The following is a 16,776-nucleotide window of genomic DNA, read 5'->3' as shown; positions in this document are numbered from 1 at the left end:
TTCCAACGTTGATTTTGTAGCAATTTACGCCAGTGAATGTTAGACCAGAAAGCTTCTTATTTGACCATCTGTAGTCAAAGTTAGGGTTTTGATACCAAGAATATGCTTTTTTGAAATATTTTTTAAGTTGGATGTATTAATATCAAGGTTGTTCTTTCTTTTTTCAAGCCAAGAAGCATTAAAAAAGCTTCTGAGAGAAAAGAAAAAAGATGTGACAAACCTTTTCTTGAATGTGCTTCCAACAGAGAAAAAAGAGACACGGGAGTGTTAAAAAAGTTCCTCTCCAGTAACCACTCATATTGGATATTAAGCCAAAATATAGTTATTGCACTCCTTTAATCCAGTATCACCCAGTTGTTCAGTAGCACCACCAGGGTCTAGCCGGTGGACCACGAGTGTTTGTAAAGGTGATGTACAAATGCAGCTGGAAGCATAACCCGAGGCAGCCAGCGGGTCATTTCTTTAAGGATCACAGTCCAGAAGCAGCAGGACTGTACCAGTGCCAGTCAAAGTGAAAAGCTCTTGATGTTTTTTATGTGGTCTTGCAAGGGGCTCATGTAGGTGTTGGATATTTCATTAAGACCCTGGCTGGCTCATTGGTTGCATTGCCAACAGGATTTTAGCAAGGTAGTGTGGGGTTAAGCACAAAATCTTGAAGTCACACATATTCCCGGCACCACAACCATTTTATACACATAAACTCATATAAATAAAGGCACTTCACAATAACATAGAAAAACAAAATGGTTCCATAAAGAACCTATAACATCTGAAGAACCTTTATGTTTCACAAAAAGTTATTTGTTGCCAAAAAGGTTCTTTAGATTATAAAAAGGTAAGAAAGGGATGGTTCTTTAAGGTAGCCTTTGAATAAATTGTTCTTCTATGGAATCGGTGTGAAGAAGATTTGAAGCACTTTTAGTTTTAGAGTGTAAAGTGAAATCTAGGCAACTTTGATATGTAATGTAGAATTAAAAAATTACAGACCAATAAGATATTGCAACACCTAAAAATCTATGTGTAAGCATTGATGTTTATTCCAACGGCCCAGGCTCAATTTCACACTCTTGGTAAGCAGTTTCTACTGCCATAACATTTCTCACTCTTCTGTCACCATCAATAGTTGTACGTCCCGCTGCCCTCAGCGGACCTCATCTCACATATGTTCTTAAAGTGGTAGGATAAAAATAGTTAATATCCAGACATTGGAAAATAACACCCGGAGAGATATGAACACAGCGCTGTGGAGAGCTAATGAAGCCCATGTAGGTGGTACACAAACTCAAAGCAACATAATAGGACACTCAAATCTTGTAATGGTATCTTTATTCAGCGCTCTTGGACACTTGGACGCCAAAAGAGAAAAGAAAAAGAGAATATCACCATTTATTTCCCATCTTTACATTTAAAGTGCATATCTGATTAAGGGATTTTCCATCAGTGATTTTTAATGTACACCCTTTTGCAAATAATCGACAAATAAATTATTTGAATCCCACATCACAGAGCAGAGCATTATCTTACTAATGCATTCTCAGTTAGCACAAATTAAATCAGTAGAAAGGACACAACAAAGTACAATAAAAACATGAGCTGAGAACAAATGAATGCGTTTATGCATTAGAGTTATGTTGTAACATGTTGCTGCATGAATATTTCATACTACAAGAAGACATTATGACACACACAGTGATATTTTTTGCCATTAAAGTTTGCATGCATCAAATCATCACAGGCCAAAACCCCATCTCACCAATAAACAAGTGTTTCAAATGACCACCTTAAGACATGAATGTGAGTATATAGCTACAGACACACAGTTTCAAGTAATTCATATATTATTTAACACTTAAAAGCAATGGTAAGACCACAAATGCAATTTCAATGTGTGTGTTCAGACGTAAAATAAATGTGACATTTAGTACTTCAAAAAACTAAACCCACACCCTTCTAAGGACAGTAGTGTATCACTTTCTCATTTTCATGTACATCCATTTTGAGTAAAAAAAGGTCTGGATCATTTACATTCCTTTTCACCCTCTGGTGCTTAGAACTGACATGCACTCTTAAAAATGAAGGTGCTTCACAATGTCATAGAATCACTTTTTTTGTCTAAATGGTTCCATTAAGAACATTTAACATCAGAAGAACCTTTCAGTTAACCAAAAAAAGGTTCTTTAGATTATGAAAGGTAAGAAACAGATCCACCGCGTGAAAAACCCTTTAAGCACCTTTATTTTTAAGAATGTGTGTTTCTATTAACAAGCCAAATGGTAACATTTTCATTTCAGCGGATTACCATCAATTTTTTAGGATTTCTTTTCACACATGGCCAGATTGGGCAATGGCACCATCCGGATGAAAAGTAGCATAACAAAGTAAACCAAAAACACAGCAGTGATTGTTTTAGTATTGATAATCCTGTATTTCTCCACATAAGAGTTCAGTAGTTATTTGAAAATGTACTGCATTTTTAATACAGGAAACTCAAGACTCCTCTGCCTACACTATTCTAGCTTCAGCAGTCAGAACTGCGTTTCTTCAATCCAAAACAGCATGAAACCAACCCAACTGTATAGCGCCCCAAATTTATGATCTAGTACAATTCTAGCTAAATGAATCTAGTCTAAGATAAGGAAGCAAATCGAGTTTGCAGAAGAGCAGAAAGCACAAGTTGATCAGACTGCACGTGAAATGCATAATTTATTTTGTTTTGAAAGTGTATTCCCAAAATATGGGAATGTTCTTCAAAGCATATTTAAATGTACTTAAAAACTCCTTAATTCATGAAACAATATAAAAGCTTCTTCATAGTGTGGTATCTACACTAAAGAGTGAATGTGATTTCTCTGACTCTTTTGATACCATATGGAATATAACGACCGACAGAATGTAGTACCATTGGTTCAACCAATGGCTTAAGTTTGGAGTCGGACTATCCATTTGTTTGGATAAATATGATGTTTTTTAAATTTGTACAACCGAAATAAAATAGTCTATGTGATTCTGGACCACAGGATCAATACACAGTCATAAGCCATTTATTCACAATTTTGCCGCATCCACTCATAGACATACACTTTCTATATATTTAACAGTGGGGACTTTACAAAGAATCTTAATGGAACAATATTTACTTAATATCCTTATTATTTTGAGGAGAAAAGAAAAATCGAATATTTTCACTCTTACAATGTATAGTTGGCTATTGCTACAAATATACTTGAGCTACTTATGATTTATGACTGGTTTTGTGGTCCAGGATCACGTATATCTGAAAACTGTTGCAGAAAGTTTGATGTAAAATATAAACAGAATTGATATTCATGAAATGTATTGACACAACTGTCCCATGATGCTTTGTCAGTAGTAAATGAAGGATAAGCCTGTATCTGCTTTGGCTTCCAGCTAGAGCGATACTAACCTCCATCAACATGGACTATAATCTTCACTCCAGGGCACTTTAGCAAAGAGCGCCATCTCATCTCGGGTCCATCAGAGAGGTCACGTCAACGCACTCAAGTATATACTTTCTCCAGCAATTGCAAGGGACAGAAGTGGAGCGCAGAGGTGGTGATGGGAGCGTTTTGTGGTGGGCGCATGTTGAGGAGGATTTAGGGATTAGGTTGAGGGTTTTGGGTCTAATCTATCCATGGCTTCACAAGTTCTCTTGGGTTCCTTTTCACCGTATTATCATCAAACCCCTTTTAATGTCCTCAGGATCTGATGCAAGGTGGGTGTCATCTCGACAGCCTCATTAGAGGAGATCTAGGTGCATTTTGGAGTGGAAAAGGATTTCTGAGATGTAAATGATAAGGTGGACTGACACACAGAGATAAACCGTTTGACTCGCAGGCATTGATGCAGCGGTACACGTGAGCTGCCAGGCGAGGTGAGATAGTGTTGACTGATGGACCTGATGGATTCGCAGCAGATAAAACACTGGCTGAACTAACTGTGTCCCACGGTGTTTGGTTCGGCAAGCGAAGGCAATCAGACAGCCAAGGGGACGAATCTTGATGTGAATAGAAGTGGAATGAAAGTAGGAAGCTGGCATGTCAAAGCCTGGGCAGTATTTTCTTTATGAACAGAAAAGTGTGCAATATTTCTTGCTTAACCTTTTCCTTTCACCTAAGTCTGCTGAGCTGCTTTACAAACTGACTTCCAATTTTTTTTTTCATTTTGAGAGAAGAATCTTAATCAATCTGATGACTGTGTTTAAAAATTAAAGTAGTTCAACACACTAGTCATACTGGTATGGAGTGCCAAATCTTGAATTGCATACAAATGTATGCCAATGATGACTATCGTTTATTCATTGTTTTTATGTTGAATTCATGCGAAACGTAAGCTTTTTATATATTTTTAGGCGTACGAAGAAACACCCTAAGTCTGGGCTTCTACAAGATATGCAGCACTTACTGTGTGTATTGCACTTTACATTATAGTTAGATATGCCCTGTACATAATAGAAGGCCTTAAGATATGTTATTATGGCTTTACATAAAAAGCTACCAAGCTCCTTGTTCTGTTTCATGTGGTTATATTTTGATGAACAAATAGATGTCATCCTTTTACGAAGTACAATATTGGCCCAAAAACAACACTGTAATCATACAAAAAGTGTCCTAACCCAAAAACTAACTAATGATCGGTTAAAGGAATATTGTTCAACCTAGCCACAAACTCTTACTTTTTAATAACAAGTTGTTCCGAGAACATATACTACTTGGTAATTTAATTGTCAGGACCATGTCAAGCACTTCCCACTACCTCACCGTATGTGGTCAACACACTTCACACCAGCATATTATTTGATCTTTTTTGTACTTTACATTCTATTCAAGGCTTCTTGCAACACAAGTCTTGCTAAATTCCACTTAGCATTTTGAACACTGCATGGTGGGAGCCTGGAGGACACAATCCTTCCAGTAGCAGCAAGGAAAAAAGGCAAGCAAAAAGATACAATGAAACGTAATAGGACCAGACGCTCAGTGGACACCCTGCAACGTAGCCCACATCTCACATGTACCATATGTGGCGGTAGTTAAGTGACAGAAATGCAAACTCAAGGAGTCCTGTGAGCCAGATTCAAAATTTGTAGCATGGACAATAACGACACGTAGCATGATTTCATCAGTAATGAAATCGATTATGTCAGACAGAGTATGACATAATTGATCTGTTCCTTCACAGGAGCAATATCTGATGCAAGGAAATAGTACTTTAGTTTGTTATATGTATTTAAATGGGGCACAGCGAGAGGGGAAATAGTTAGATTCAGTGGTTTTGCTCTAAAATATACATTCGGAAGACAGAAAGTCCACAAGTTCCAATAGATTGGTCAGTTATCTCTAATTCAGATCAAGTGGATGACTTAGAACTAGTGATAACAATTTTCATGTTTAATAAACAGTAGATAACAGACGAAAGGAAGCGTTTTAGTTGACTGTGACTTCATATGATGAGGTTAGTCTAAATCTATATTGGTAGGCTTGTGTATTGAAAGGTATGCAACTACAACACTGAAGATTTGGTGTGTGGTTTTCTTTAACTATTTGCCTGCACAATTCACGGTTCTTGGGGATCCGTCACTATGTATTATTACGTGAGAATCTTGCAAATCAACTCACGCATCTATAGAATTTCTAGACCACGATTATTTTGAAGTGTTACATAGCTTTCATCTCGCAGCAACGGTAGACAGACCTGCCGTGTTTAGAACTGCGCAAATTTATACAACGGAATTCCTGATTTGAAGGCTAATGTGCATAGCTTCGAGTGTGACCTTGAGTACATTATTTATCTGGAGAGCCCAGCGGATCAAACAGAGCAGCATGCTCAATCAGGTTTAAAGAATACTGTAATATCAATGACACTTTACAAGCGTGGTTTAAGCTGCAGCTTTGCTGCATTCTGGTGTGTCCAAAGCTTAGCTTATCTAGAATTACAGAAGCTGTGGAGATGGAAAAAAGGGACCGAGGGGGTTGTTGTGGGTCATTGGGTCTTTGGTTTAGGAAGACGGGAATGGTTGGGCTGGAGGGATGCACGGGGTCGGGCCAAACTGATCTCTGGATCCTTGTGAGATTGAGACTGTATAAACTCTTGGTTTTTCTGGGTATATATCAGTGCTGCAGGGGTGGCATGCGTCAGAGGTCGACTCGCTGGGTTTATGCATTGTAGTTTATGAGCTAGGTGATGTCTTGTCCTAGACGGAGCTGCATTTCCCAGCCTACCCAGGGCTCCTGTCGTCGTGGTGACGCGTTGTACCTCCTGGGGCTTGATGAGTGTTGTAGCTCTCTTAATGTAGTTGGGTGGTGGCACGGTTGGAAAACTGCTTCTTGCCAAGGGACGTTTTTGAGTACTTTTATCTAACCTACAGGAAGGGTTGCTAGGATCTGATGGGCTTGCTGACTTACTGATTTTAAGGTCGGTGCCCATGAGGTTGAGTTCATCAGGATCAGAGTTCTGCAATGTGCTTAATGAGAAGGCAGTAGTGCTATAAGCAGGAATAATAACCATTGGTACGGTACAAACTGGGGCAGACTCAACGGAAACAGGACTCTGTAGATCTGAAGAACAGAACCAGGGCGTCAGTGGGCGGTGACCAGACTGGGCATCCACATTGTCACAATGGGCCTTTGTAGGGGCTGAACTTGATAGTGTTTCATTGGTGTGGAGCCTGTTGGGTATGAATCTGGGAGCTTGTAGTATCTGAGACTATTTGGAAGAAACAAAAGAAATATTATCAAAAATGTTTGCTCTAATTATAAGCATTCATGTAAATAAAGACAGGCATTATAAAAAAGTCACTGTATTCACTTTCATAAGATGCTATTCATATACTACTTTATTCCTAAACTTCGAGGACCGACACAACTTCACATGAATCTAAAAAGTTGTGTAAGATAGAGTGAAGCATTCACACATGACAAGATGTCTGGGAGGGCTTTGATTCTCACAGCTCTTTGAGTATGACTCGTCTTGGCGGAGTGGGGAAAATATCAGTGTCTCTGCACTTATTAGCAATGATGTGAGCCAACACGGAAGGTGGTGAGGTCACTATCAAAGCAGTGCACGCACTCAGACTGACAAACTAGACTGCGATTCAAAATAACAACATACGACTGGAATCTAGAATCATCCGTTGCCTTTTCACATAGCGAAACATCCAAACTAAAATACAATATTTTTTGAGACACATTCTTGCCAATTTATTATTCTGTATCAGGATCACAAGAAAGGTCTGTCCGCACATGATATTTATGGAGGACCAAACCTATTCTCAAAATTAATTATTTGTGCCAAAGTACAGAGGTGGTATTGTTAGCTGAGCCTTTGAAGTCAGCTCTGCTGTTTGATTGGCATGGACATATGCCTCTGTTTAAAGACTTAATAAAGGAATATTTTGTAGTTAAATACAACATAAACTATGGGGAGCTTCTGTAACATGCTGATCATTTTGACAGCAAGAAAAAATTCAGGCAATCGGTTTGGAGATTAAAAAATTCTATGTAGTTTATATTTTTACTCAGCATCTTGCATGAATTACTAAGGAGAAACATGTTGTTCTGATATCGTTACTAATATATAGTAAATCAACCTTTTAGTGGTACACAGACAAAACACTTGCCTTGTGATACAATATATCAGATAATCAGACCTAAAAAATCAAAAAATGATTAAAAAGAAATTTGAAGATCAGATTTATTTTCATTTTTAAAAAGTGTCAATATTCCAGGTTTAATTTAATATTTTTCTATAAATTAAAATAAATGTGTGTTCATGTGAAACTAAGGCTGTTCAATGATTAATCGTGAATAATTGCATCCAGAATTAAAAGTTTGTGTTTATAAAATAATATATGTCTGTGCACTGTGCATGTTTATTTTGTATAGGCATATACGTACACATACTGTACATGTTCATATTTAGGAAGTATCTGCATGTGTGATACACACAAATTGTGTACACGGTGGTGTTGATTGTTTTTTTTCGTTTCCCATCATGCATCATGTTCTGGGGCCCGTTTCAGAAAGCAGGGTAAGTGCAAACTCAGAGTAAGTCAACCCCAGAAAACGGAATACTTGGTTTCAGAACGCGAGGTATGTCAAGCCCCCGACCGTAGGGTAAGTCAAGCCCATTTCAGAAATCAAGGTATCTTATACTCCGAGTGAGTAAACTACTCCGTGAACCTCAGGGGCGTCGCAACCGTGGGGGATGTGGGTGTTTTAACACCCACACTTTTCCCGGTGAAAGGGTTAAACACCCGCACTTTTTTTGCAGTTTTTCAGCAGTTTTTACAAAACGCCTTACAGCAGTCACTCCAGCGTTTCTCTGTCCGCTCTGTGTCTGCGCTCGATGCGGCTGCTTCCTCTCCTCTCCCCTCCCACTCAATCAGAACACCGGCTTTGAGTGTGACCGGATGGTGATTGGCTGTTCTGCCTTAAGTCCCGCCTCTCTTGGTGTGTTAGATTTATCGGTTAGCTCGTGCTGAGGAGGCGGGAACGGTTATGGTTATTTACGTCTTTCTTTTCCAGCGACTTTGAATGAGTGTTTATGCTTTCAAAGTTTTTAAATAACCTTGATATGTGTTTGGGGAGATGTTCTGTTTATGTTTTGTTGATATGTCGAGTGTTTTCTGAATTATATTTAGTTTTTAGACTAATGCTAATTGGAAATTGGGATATTGTTCAGAAATAGCTAAATTGGGTTATTTATGTGGCATGCAATGTATAAAGTAACTGTGATGAAGAAGGCAGGGAATTGACGAGGAGGAGGGACAAATTGTCCTTGTTAAGCACTGTATTTATGGGTTTATTGATTTTGATATTTTGAACATTGCTTTTTTTGTTTAGCTGAATACTTTTGTGGATACTTACCTATTATGTTTGATTGTACCTGTTGAAGAACTATGAACGAAAAGTGTATATTATTTTAATGTTTAAAAACAGAAAATTGTTACATTATTTATACCACCAGAGAAAAAGCTTTGCGTGGGCGTTTTTTTATATCTCCCCTTTTTAAGGTGCAAGTAAGCAAACTTTAGCGGTCACAGTCCTGTCAGACAAATGTCACTATCAAGCTTTCCACTGTCTTCCCCCCTGTGATTATTAAAGTTTTTCTGATTCATTAGCAAGGTTGTGTATTTTCACAACAGAGTTTTGACTTATTTTCTGTGTGTTCCGAATGTGTTTTTATACTTTACTAGTATCACACATTTAAATGGGAAGCTTTTTATATCTTGTATGTTATACCTTTTGTACCTTTCTGTCATTACGTTCAAGGTTTTCATTGTTTACAAACAAAACACATCCATCCCCCGCACTTTTGAAAAGCTTGCTACGCCCCTGGTGAACCTAACCTGGTCGGGAGCAGGTTTTATTCCACAAACCCAGGGTTTGTTACAATTTTCACCCCTTTTCGAAGCATGAGCGGTGTTGAAATTGCATACGCCATTTGTTTATTTATTCGTGTTCTTAATCGAGCTCTATTTAGTCACAAAGACCTTAGAATGGCATGTCCGTTAATTCAGGAACCCGTAGATGAGGAAGCTGCATCAATTCGCAGAAAGTTACATTTATGTCGGTAGAGAATTGTGAGGCACGGTTTGGACGTTTTATCTTACCTTTTAAGGCCAGTTTAAGTAGTATATTTAACATTTCCCAATCAGGCATCCTACTAGCAAGAGCATTTTATTTCTTTAAACTTTCCTGAAAGAATGATGTTATTGTATTTCATATTCAGCTGCTGCCTAGATCTTTTTATTGCAGAAGGATTGCACCTACATGAGTGCGAGAGAGTAAAATATAATTCCCATTTTCACAGTTTCAACAAAATAAATATAAAAGTGATTGACATATAAACTTGCGCATTAACACGTGAAGCAATTTTCTCCCACGCCAACTCTTTTTATTTTGCTGCTGCGGCTGTGTTGCTCTTTATTCTAAATATGTTCTCATATTCACCGTACGTTTGTAACAGTACATCCAATTCGTTTGGCGAGAAATGAACAGAGCGCTTTTTGTCACGTGCCGTTGCCATGGTGAATCGTGCTATCTTCACTCAATTGATGATGGCTTTTCATCGCCATGGTCCACGCGCGTAACCCAGGGTGAACTTTGGATTGAACTAACCCAAATCAGCTGGTCTGAAACTGAAAACTCAGAGTAGCGATTTTCTGAGTAAATCAACTCAGAGTTCAGATTTAAACTCGGTGTTGGCTGAACTTCCTTATTGAAACGAGCCCCTGGATGTGAATCATGAGACTTTTTGCTCAGGTCTTGCGAGATGTTGCTTTTCAGTGTATGTAAACTACTACTTTTAAAGGTTATATCTTTATTTAATCTATGTTTGGCTAACTCGTGTTTCTGTTTTGTTTTAGTATTTTGTGTACAGCTGTTTTGATCCAATACAAATAAAGCACTATAAAAATAAATCTGACTTGACTATATAATTAGATATTACATACAATTTCGTAGTAAAACATAGTGTTACATATTTTATTGGTGAAAACAGAGTTATGCTTTTTGTCAAACTGCTTTATATCTCATATTTAGAAACACCCCATTAATAAACATTATATGTGTGTATTGCTGATTGTGTCCCATCGGGTTAGAAATACTACATGCTCACTTGGGATCTTCACGCCCACAAGAACACTAGGGCCAAAAACGTGAAATACGTCATGGAAGTAGTCAAGTGGTCAAGTGCAAGACCACAAGTGGGGGTATTTGGACGCAGCCTTAGAGAAGAGCTGTGAGAGAACAGACACGACTCCTTATTCTCATTATTTTCTCCTGTATTTACATGTATATAAGTAACATGCGCATATTCATATTTATATAGAATTTAAATTCTATATAAACATTTATTAATTTCCATATGTGTTTCTTCACAGACATATATTATGTAAACATAAACTTTTATTCTTGAAATGTTTAATAGTTGAACTAAAAATGAAAAAGTATGTTGCATTTGACTCAGGCATTCAACGCATTTGCATTGCGACAAAATAACATTACTTGTCTTGGACTGCAGGGGTGTGTAAGGAACAGTTAAGCAGGTCTTAAGGTGAATTGACCCCTAGGGCATGATTACCCCCTTGTGGATAAACTAAGTACTGCAAAAAATGAAATGACATGAAATGTGCATGTGTGAGCTACACAAATTCAGCGCTGACCCTCAACCTACCGTGACTGCAGGGTAATAATTGTAAACAAACGACAATTTTAGGGAAAGATGTTTTAATGTAATTAATTTTAAAGGGATGATGCCATTTTTGTAAGAATCCTCGTTTGAGAAGAGTTCTTCATTCCATTGACAAAGATGTTGTCATCACAAAGCCAGAATAACGAAAACATTCCCACTACAAAACATTCTTACATTTCATATACAGTATGTGTATGGCCTGCAGTGTCTGCTATGGAATAGTGTGATTCCAACTTCTCTTCTTCATCAGGAAGCATTAGCTGGTCCATTGCACCACCTAATGGTTTCCACCATTCTCTGTGCAATGCAGTATTTTGAAGATGCTGTGTGCTTGTTTTATTGATTGGGCTTATCGTGCACATTCCGTGTCAATTCCTAGCCTCAGTCCTCTCCTCAAATATAATCTTTAGCTGTTTTTTCACAGTCTGTGGTTCAGAATGGATGAGAGAGAGGTTTGTCCAAGGGGGCGAAGTCTCAGCCGGCCTTACATGAGAGCCCCCCCCCCATAGCCTAACCCCATCAAAAATTCAGAAGAAGGCTTAGTGTAGGTGTGCGGTGCGCTTCATACATAATTTATGACAGCTCACAAAGAATTAAAACCAGGCAGCTGAAAAAAGGTGACACAGCGTCCTGGAGCAGAAAGTAGATAAGGAGGTAAAAGTAGACAGAGGGGCAAAGAAAAAAAACAGGAGCAAAAGCGAGAAAAACATTCCAAGGCGAGAAAGGAAAAAGTTTCAGCAAAATTGGGAGAACTGGCACGAGATTCATGGCAAGATGAAGAGCCCTCTCTACATTATCTCCCTCCAGTCTGAAACCTTTTTTCCATCATGAACATAACCCTGCAGTGTGCCAGGAATGCTGTTAAAATTAATTTCAATGTACTCACACCAAAACAATCTCCAAACATGCATTTGAATAATGCCAACCTCCCCTTCCAGCCCGGACGTTCTGAAGTTTTTTAAATGACAAAAATGTCGCTATCTCTAGCCAGGAACTCAATAACAGGTTTAATTTTTAATTTCAGGCAGAATTACGTGTTCAAATGGCAACGAGATGAAAGGAACAAACTGTTGAGCTTTAACGCACATCCCATAATTACACCTAATGTTCCATGCACTCAGTGTTCCCTACTTAAACTTTGACACAAAAACATTCTTCAAGGAGGTGAAGGAACATGTTGACAAATAAGATCAGTCATCAGAATTATTTCATGGCTTGAAATATGAATAATACCACAAAAAAACAAAGCCTTTACGTAACCTATCCAGCAGTTTGAGTATTCCTTTAGCTGTGCAAAAGTCATGGGTTCGATTCCCAGGGAACGCACATCTACATCTTACTTTGAAAATAAGCATCAGCCAGTTACTTAAAGTCCCCTTGAACCAGAAGTTGCGATCGTTTTAACTTCCATATTTTGAGGCATTTCTGAGTGAGATGGAATTTCTATTGAGAAAAATAGTTGTCGTGGCTTTTCGTCTTTCTCTGCGATTTGATGCATCATTACAGTCGTTGCATTCTGAAATGGAACTGGCAGCAGACTGAAAGTTGAAGGGGAGGAGTTAATTGAGGCTCCGCCCAAGCCGCCCAACATACGTCAGATTTTAACTAAAGATTATGAGGACATGTGGATTTTAAAAAGCGAATGACCCACATTGATCAACTATTTACAGTAAACGCTGTAATATTTCATGAAAAATAGGCATTGTCATTTTTTATTTCTCTGGGACCTTACAGTCCCCTGCGGTCCATAATTTTATCCTTTAAAACTAACTTTGATCATTAAAATAAAATTTTCCTGTGAAAATATTATTCCTGCCTTGAAATAAAACTGTACACCTCAGCTTCATTAAGAATTTGCAGATACATGAATATGTAAATTAGCCCCGCCTCCACTCTCTTGGCAGTTCCAGACGCTGCTAAAACTGAAAGTGAAACTGAGATCATACACAGCAGTGCAACAATCGATTCAGCCCGAATCTATACGCCATCATTGCATATTTATGCCTCAAACTGGTGATCCACAGGGGTCAAATGAGTTTATGTGATTGGTTGCAATGTCATTAACGTGGGCATTTTTGGTTAACTTAAAGCACATTAAAAACACAACATAAGCATATAAACAACATAAACAACTTAATTTCTTTTATGTAAACTTATTTTTTTTTAGAAAAGCATAGGAATGAGTCAAAGATAGGAGAGAGAATGAAAGGGAGAGATGAAGAGAGGTTCTAAGGAAAGTCCTGGAGATGAAAACATTTATGACTGTACGCTATAAAATTCTTTGAACAACACTGAATCAGAGAGCATGCAAACAGAGAAACCAAGGGGAAGATGGGGTTTTTAAGAAAAGACAGGCATTACTATACCACGCTGTGTCTCTGAAGTAGTGTACTAGACGCTCCACTCCTTTTGCCAGAGTTTTGGAGAGGAGGAAAAGAGAGAAACAATAAGAGAAGAACAGTCAATGAAGGATCCACACACAAAAAAGATTAGTACTGGAAGTGGCTTTATCAGGCACAACATGCACGCAAACCACTTTATTGTAATGATAACACGAGGTCACGTAAAAAAGCCAATCCTGCCATGCCAGAAATCAAGGCTCTTTGCTCACATGACACGAGTAAAAAAGACAAAAAACAGGGAAGTGCATTCAGGTCTACATTCATCAAAGCATCTGAAACTTGGACTTAAGCTTCGCACAGAACGCAGTAACACAAAGAAAGAGTGAGTGAGCACATGAGTCCTGGAGTCAAAGGGTTGGCATCATTCTCTGAGGGGTCCCACAGCGACAGATCAAAAGCTCTACTGTAATGAACTAGCTGCTCTCTTTCCCAACGTCGTTTCCTATCAGTCTCATACAGCTGCCATCTGACGGCATTAGCAGTCATCACGACTTAACCGCAGCTCACAGGCTCTTTTACTGACAAGCCTTGTGTGGAAGGAATTTTCAGTTAAAGCGTTCTTTTTAGTAGAAGATTAGTTGACATAAACATAAAGAAAGCTTCGATGGTGTGCTCTTCAGCTAAAATCTATATTTTGTGGAATAAAAATAAAAATAGTAAAGGGATTATTATGTGCATACATTTGAAGACCTAATATAAAACAGTTCACCCATAGAAATTATCATTATGTCACTGTTTAGCTACTTCTAATAGCTGAATGACTATTTTGCGTAGCAGATGTTAATCGTAACCACAATAAAAGCTGTACATTGTAGAATGCTGTTCGAGAAACAGACTTAAATGCAGATGATCAAAAAAAAGAAATAATAAAAGGGCAGGTGTTCATTTTTAATTTCCCTCAACTCATTCTGTTAAAAATTTGGGAATAATTTGCATCTTGAGATCAGAATCGTGAATCACATCGCATTGTGAGCTGAGTGAATCATTACATCTCTAATGACAAACTATACGAGACGTCACGATTGAACCCCATGTCGTTTACGAATTTCTAAGGCATCCCACGACATGCAAATCGTGCAAAAATAGGGCTGAATTTGTGTAATCTGATGAGGCCATTAGACTCAGCACTCAAATAATATTAACAAAATCTGTCACATCAGATCTGATACCACTGGCATCAAATATTATGTTTTTATGGTGTGTCATCATTAATCACAGTGCAATTGAATTTTTTTTACTAAATGTGATTTGAAAGCTGTAATATCGTTATGATCTTTTCTGTGTTTAAATAAAAGGAGAAAAAACAAACTAAAGTAATACTCAAGCAACAAAGATCGACCAAAAACAAAGGCAACACTATGGCTTAAATACACTGGGATAACAAGGAAGCAAGAAACACCCGGGGAAACGAATTAACACGAAAAACTACAAAAGACTACAAACATGGTACGCAAACAGGAAGTAACCTTGAAGTTCAAAATAACAGGGGAACACAGAACAGATCATAACAAATATTTTGTAACTTTCCCTTGGTTCTCTTTTACAAAGCTATTGTAGAACATTGAAAGGTTTGACAAATAACACAGAGTTCTTATGAACTAATTTTCAGTTTCATAGGGAAAAGCTATATGAAAATTCAGTAAATGGTAGCAGAATTTTTAATTTCGTGTTAAATACTTCTTTTAAGGAATAGTCCATCCAGTTCACAAAAATGACTAAACGTATAAAGGACGGAGTCCAACAAAACGAAGGAGAATTTGCTCGGACATTCAGATTCAGCAGTGTACAACGATTGGACAGTGGACATGCATGTATGATTCTAGTGGGGATAAGGGGGAGGTCGGGGGACATGCAGCAAGCATTGGGGCTGGTGCACAGACTGGTTGGGTTGGTCAGATGGTTAAAGACTCACTCTGTCGGTGGTGACGTGGCACACATTGCCGCACGCTCCCCCGCTGTGGGTGTTGCCAAGAAGAAAGGAGAGGGGCAAACAACATGCCCTGCATAGAGGAAAGAGAGAGACAGCCTGACACACAGAGATAAATAAGCACAAACAAGACCTAACCTTCACCAGATTCAGACTGGGCAGAGCATTACTCTTCTCTGGTCTAAACATGAAGACGTTAGGATTGCAACAACTAACTGCAACCTCTTAAAATGGTTTCTACACAACATTGCACAAAGAGTTGAAGTGGGAAAATTCCAATGAGAGCACTTTAAATGCATTGAGCAGCATATACCTACAGTAGTTTGCCAGGTTGCTGTGAAAACCAATGGAAGTGCATTTGAATGTTCCTAATGCATAAATTACTGTTTTGTGAATGCAAGTTATGATTTTGAAGTCATGCACTCTCTTGAAGTTTACAGGAAATATTAATTGTGTACATTTCTGCAGGATATTCTACAGATATTCTTTTACCATTTGACACTTTGAACCCATTGGTTTGGGGTTTTATTTTTCTACAGTGATGTACAGTACAGCAGCGAACAGGTAGAGAGTGCCGGTGCTTCTAAACTTATGACAAACAATTTATATTGAATAAATATCTAATTTTATATTTATAAACTCTTAATCATTTTGTTTAGTTTGTACTGCGCAGACATAACAGTTTCCTAAAGACAACCATTGCAAACAAGTTTATTATGGGGCGTTTCCACCACGGGAAGATTCCCCCCGAACTCTGGGGCAGTACTCGGTGTGTTTCCACCGAAGGAACAGGATCAAAACAAAGCTCCGGGTAAAAATTTCCCCCAGAAAGTCCATGTTGTGCTCTGACATATGGTGCCGGTGCATCCCGGGCGACCCGAGTTCGAGTCCTGGCTCATGGTCCTTTCCCCGACCCCACCCCCTCTCTCTCATCCACTTCGTTTCCTGTCCTCTCTAAAAAATCACTGTGTGTCCAATAAAGTTAAAAACGGCAAAAATTAATCTGAAAAAAATGAATAAGCCAGATGGACCGACAACGTGGTCCAAGCTTTATTAAGGGACTTGGAAACGATGACCTGCAATGAAAAAGTATACTAAAAATGATATTGAGTCGGTACAAAGCGGGGCAACGCCGAGTGTCCATCGCTATATATGAAGTCATCGTTGTTCGACATTACCGCCCCACTCCTAGACTTGGAGGAGCCGACACATGCAATCTTCACAGGACTGATTTGC

At 38.4% G+C, this 16,776-nt stretch overlaps 1 protein-coding gene across 6 annotated transcripts in view; it reads right to left on the bottom strand.

The window, feature by feature from the left end:
* Positions 1-1,309: 1,309 nt before the first annotated feature.
* The window catches only part of ccser2b (coiled-coil serine-rich protein 2b), a 53,521-nt gene continuing 38,054 nt past the window's right edge, over positions 1,310-16,776 (bottom strand). For 3 of the 6 annotated variants that reach the window (XM_056771207.1, XM_056771208.1, XM_056771209.1), the window contains one exon: positions 1,310-6,720. In XM_056771207.1, coding sequence (XP_056627185.1) covers positions 5,998-6,720 — 723 coding nt within the window. In that variant the 3' untranslated portion in view covers positions 1,310-5,997. Of the gene's footprint in view, positions 6,721-13,577; positions 13,618-13,821; positions 14,241-15,525; positions 15,614-16,776 lie in introns of those variants that run through there. The other 3 variants (XM_056771210.1, XM_056771211.1, XM_056771212.1) reach the window with 3 other exon arrangements.

The sequence above is a fragment of the Triplophysa dalaica genome, chromosome 17, assembly GCF_015846415.1.
Source record: "Triplophysa dalaica isolate WHDGS20190420 chromosome 17, ASM1584641v1, whole genome shotgun sequence".
In the NCBI taxonomy this organism is placed as follows: Eukaryota; Metazoa; Chordata; class Actinopteri; order Cypriniformes; family Nemacheilidae; genus Triplophysa; species Triplophysa dalaica.
This window is presented reverse-complemented; position numbering and strand designations above follow the sequence as displayed.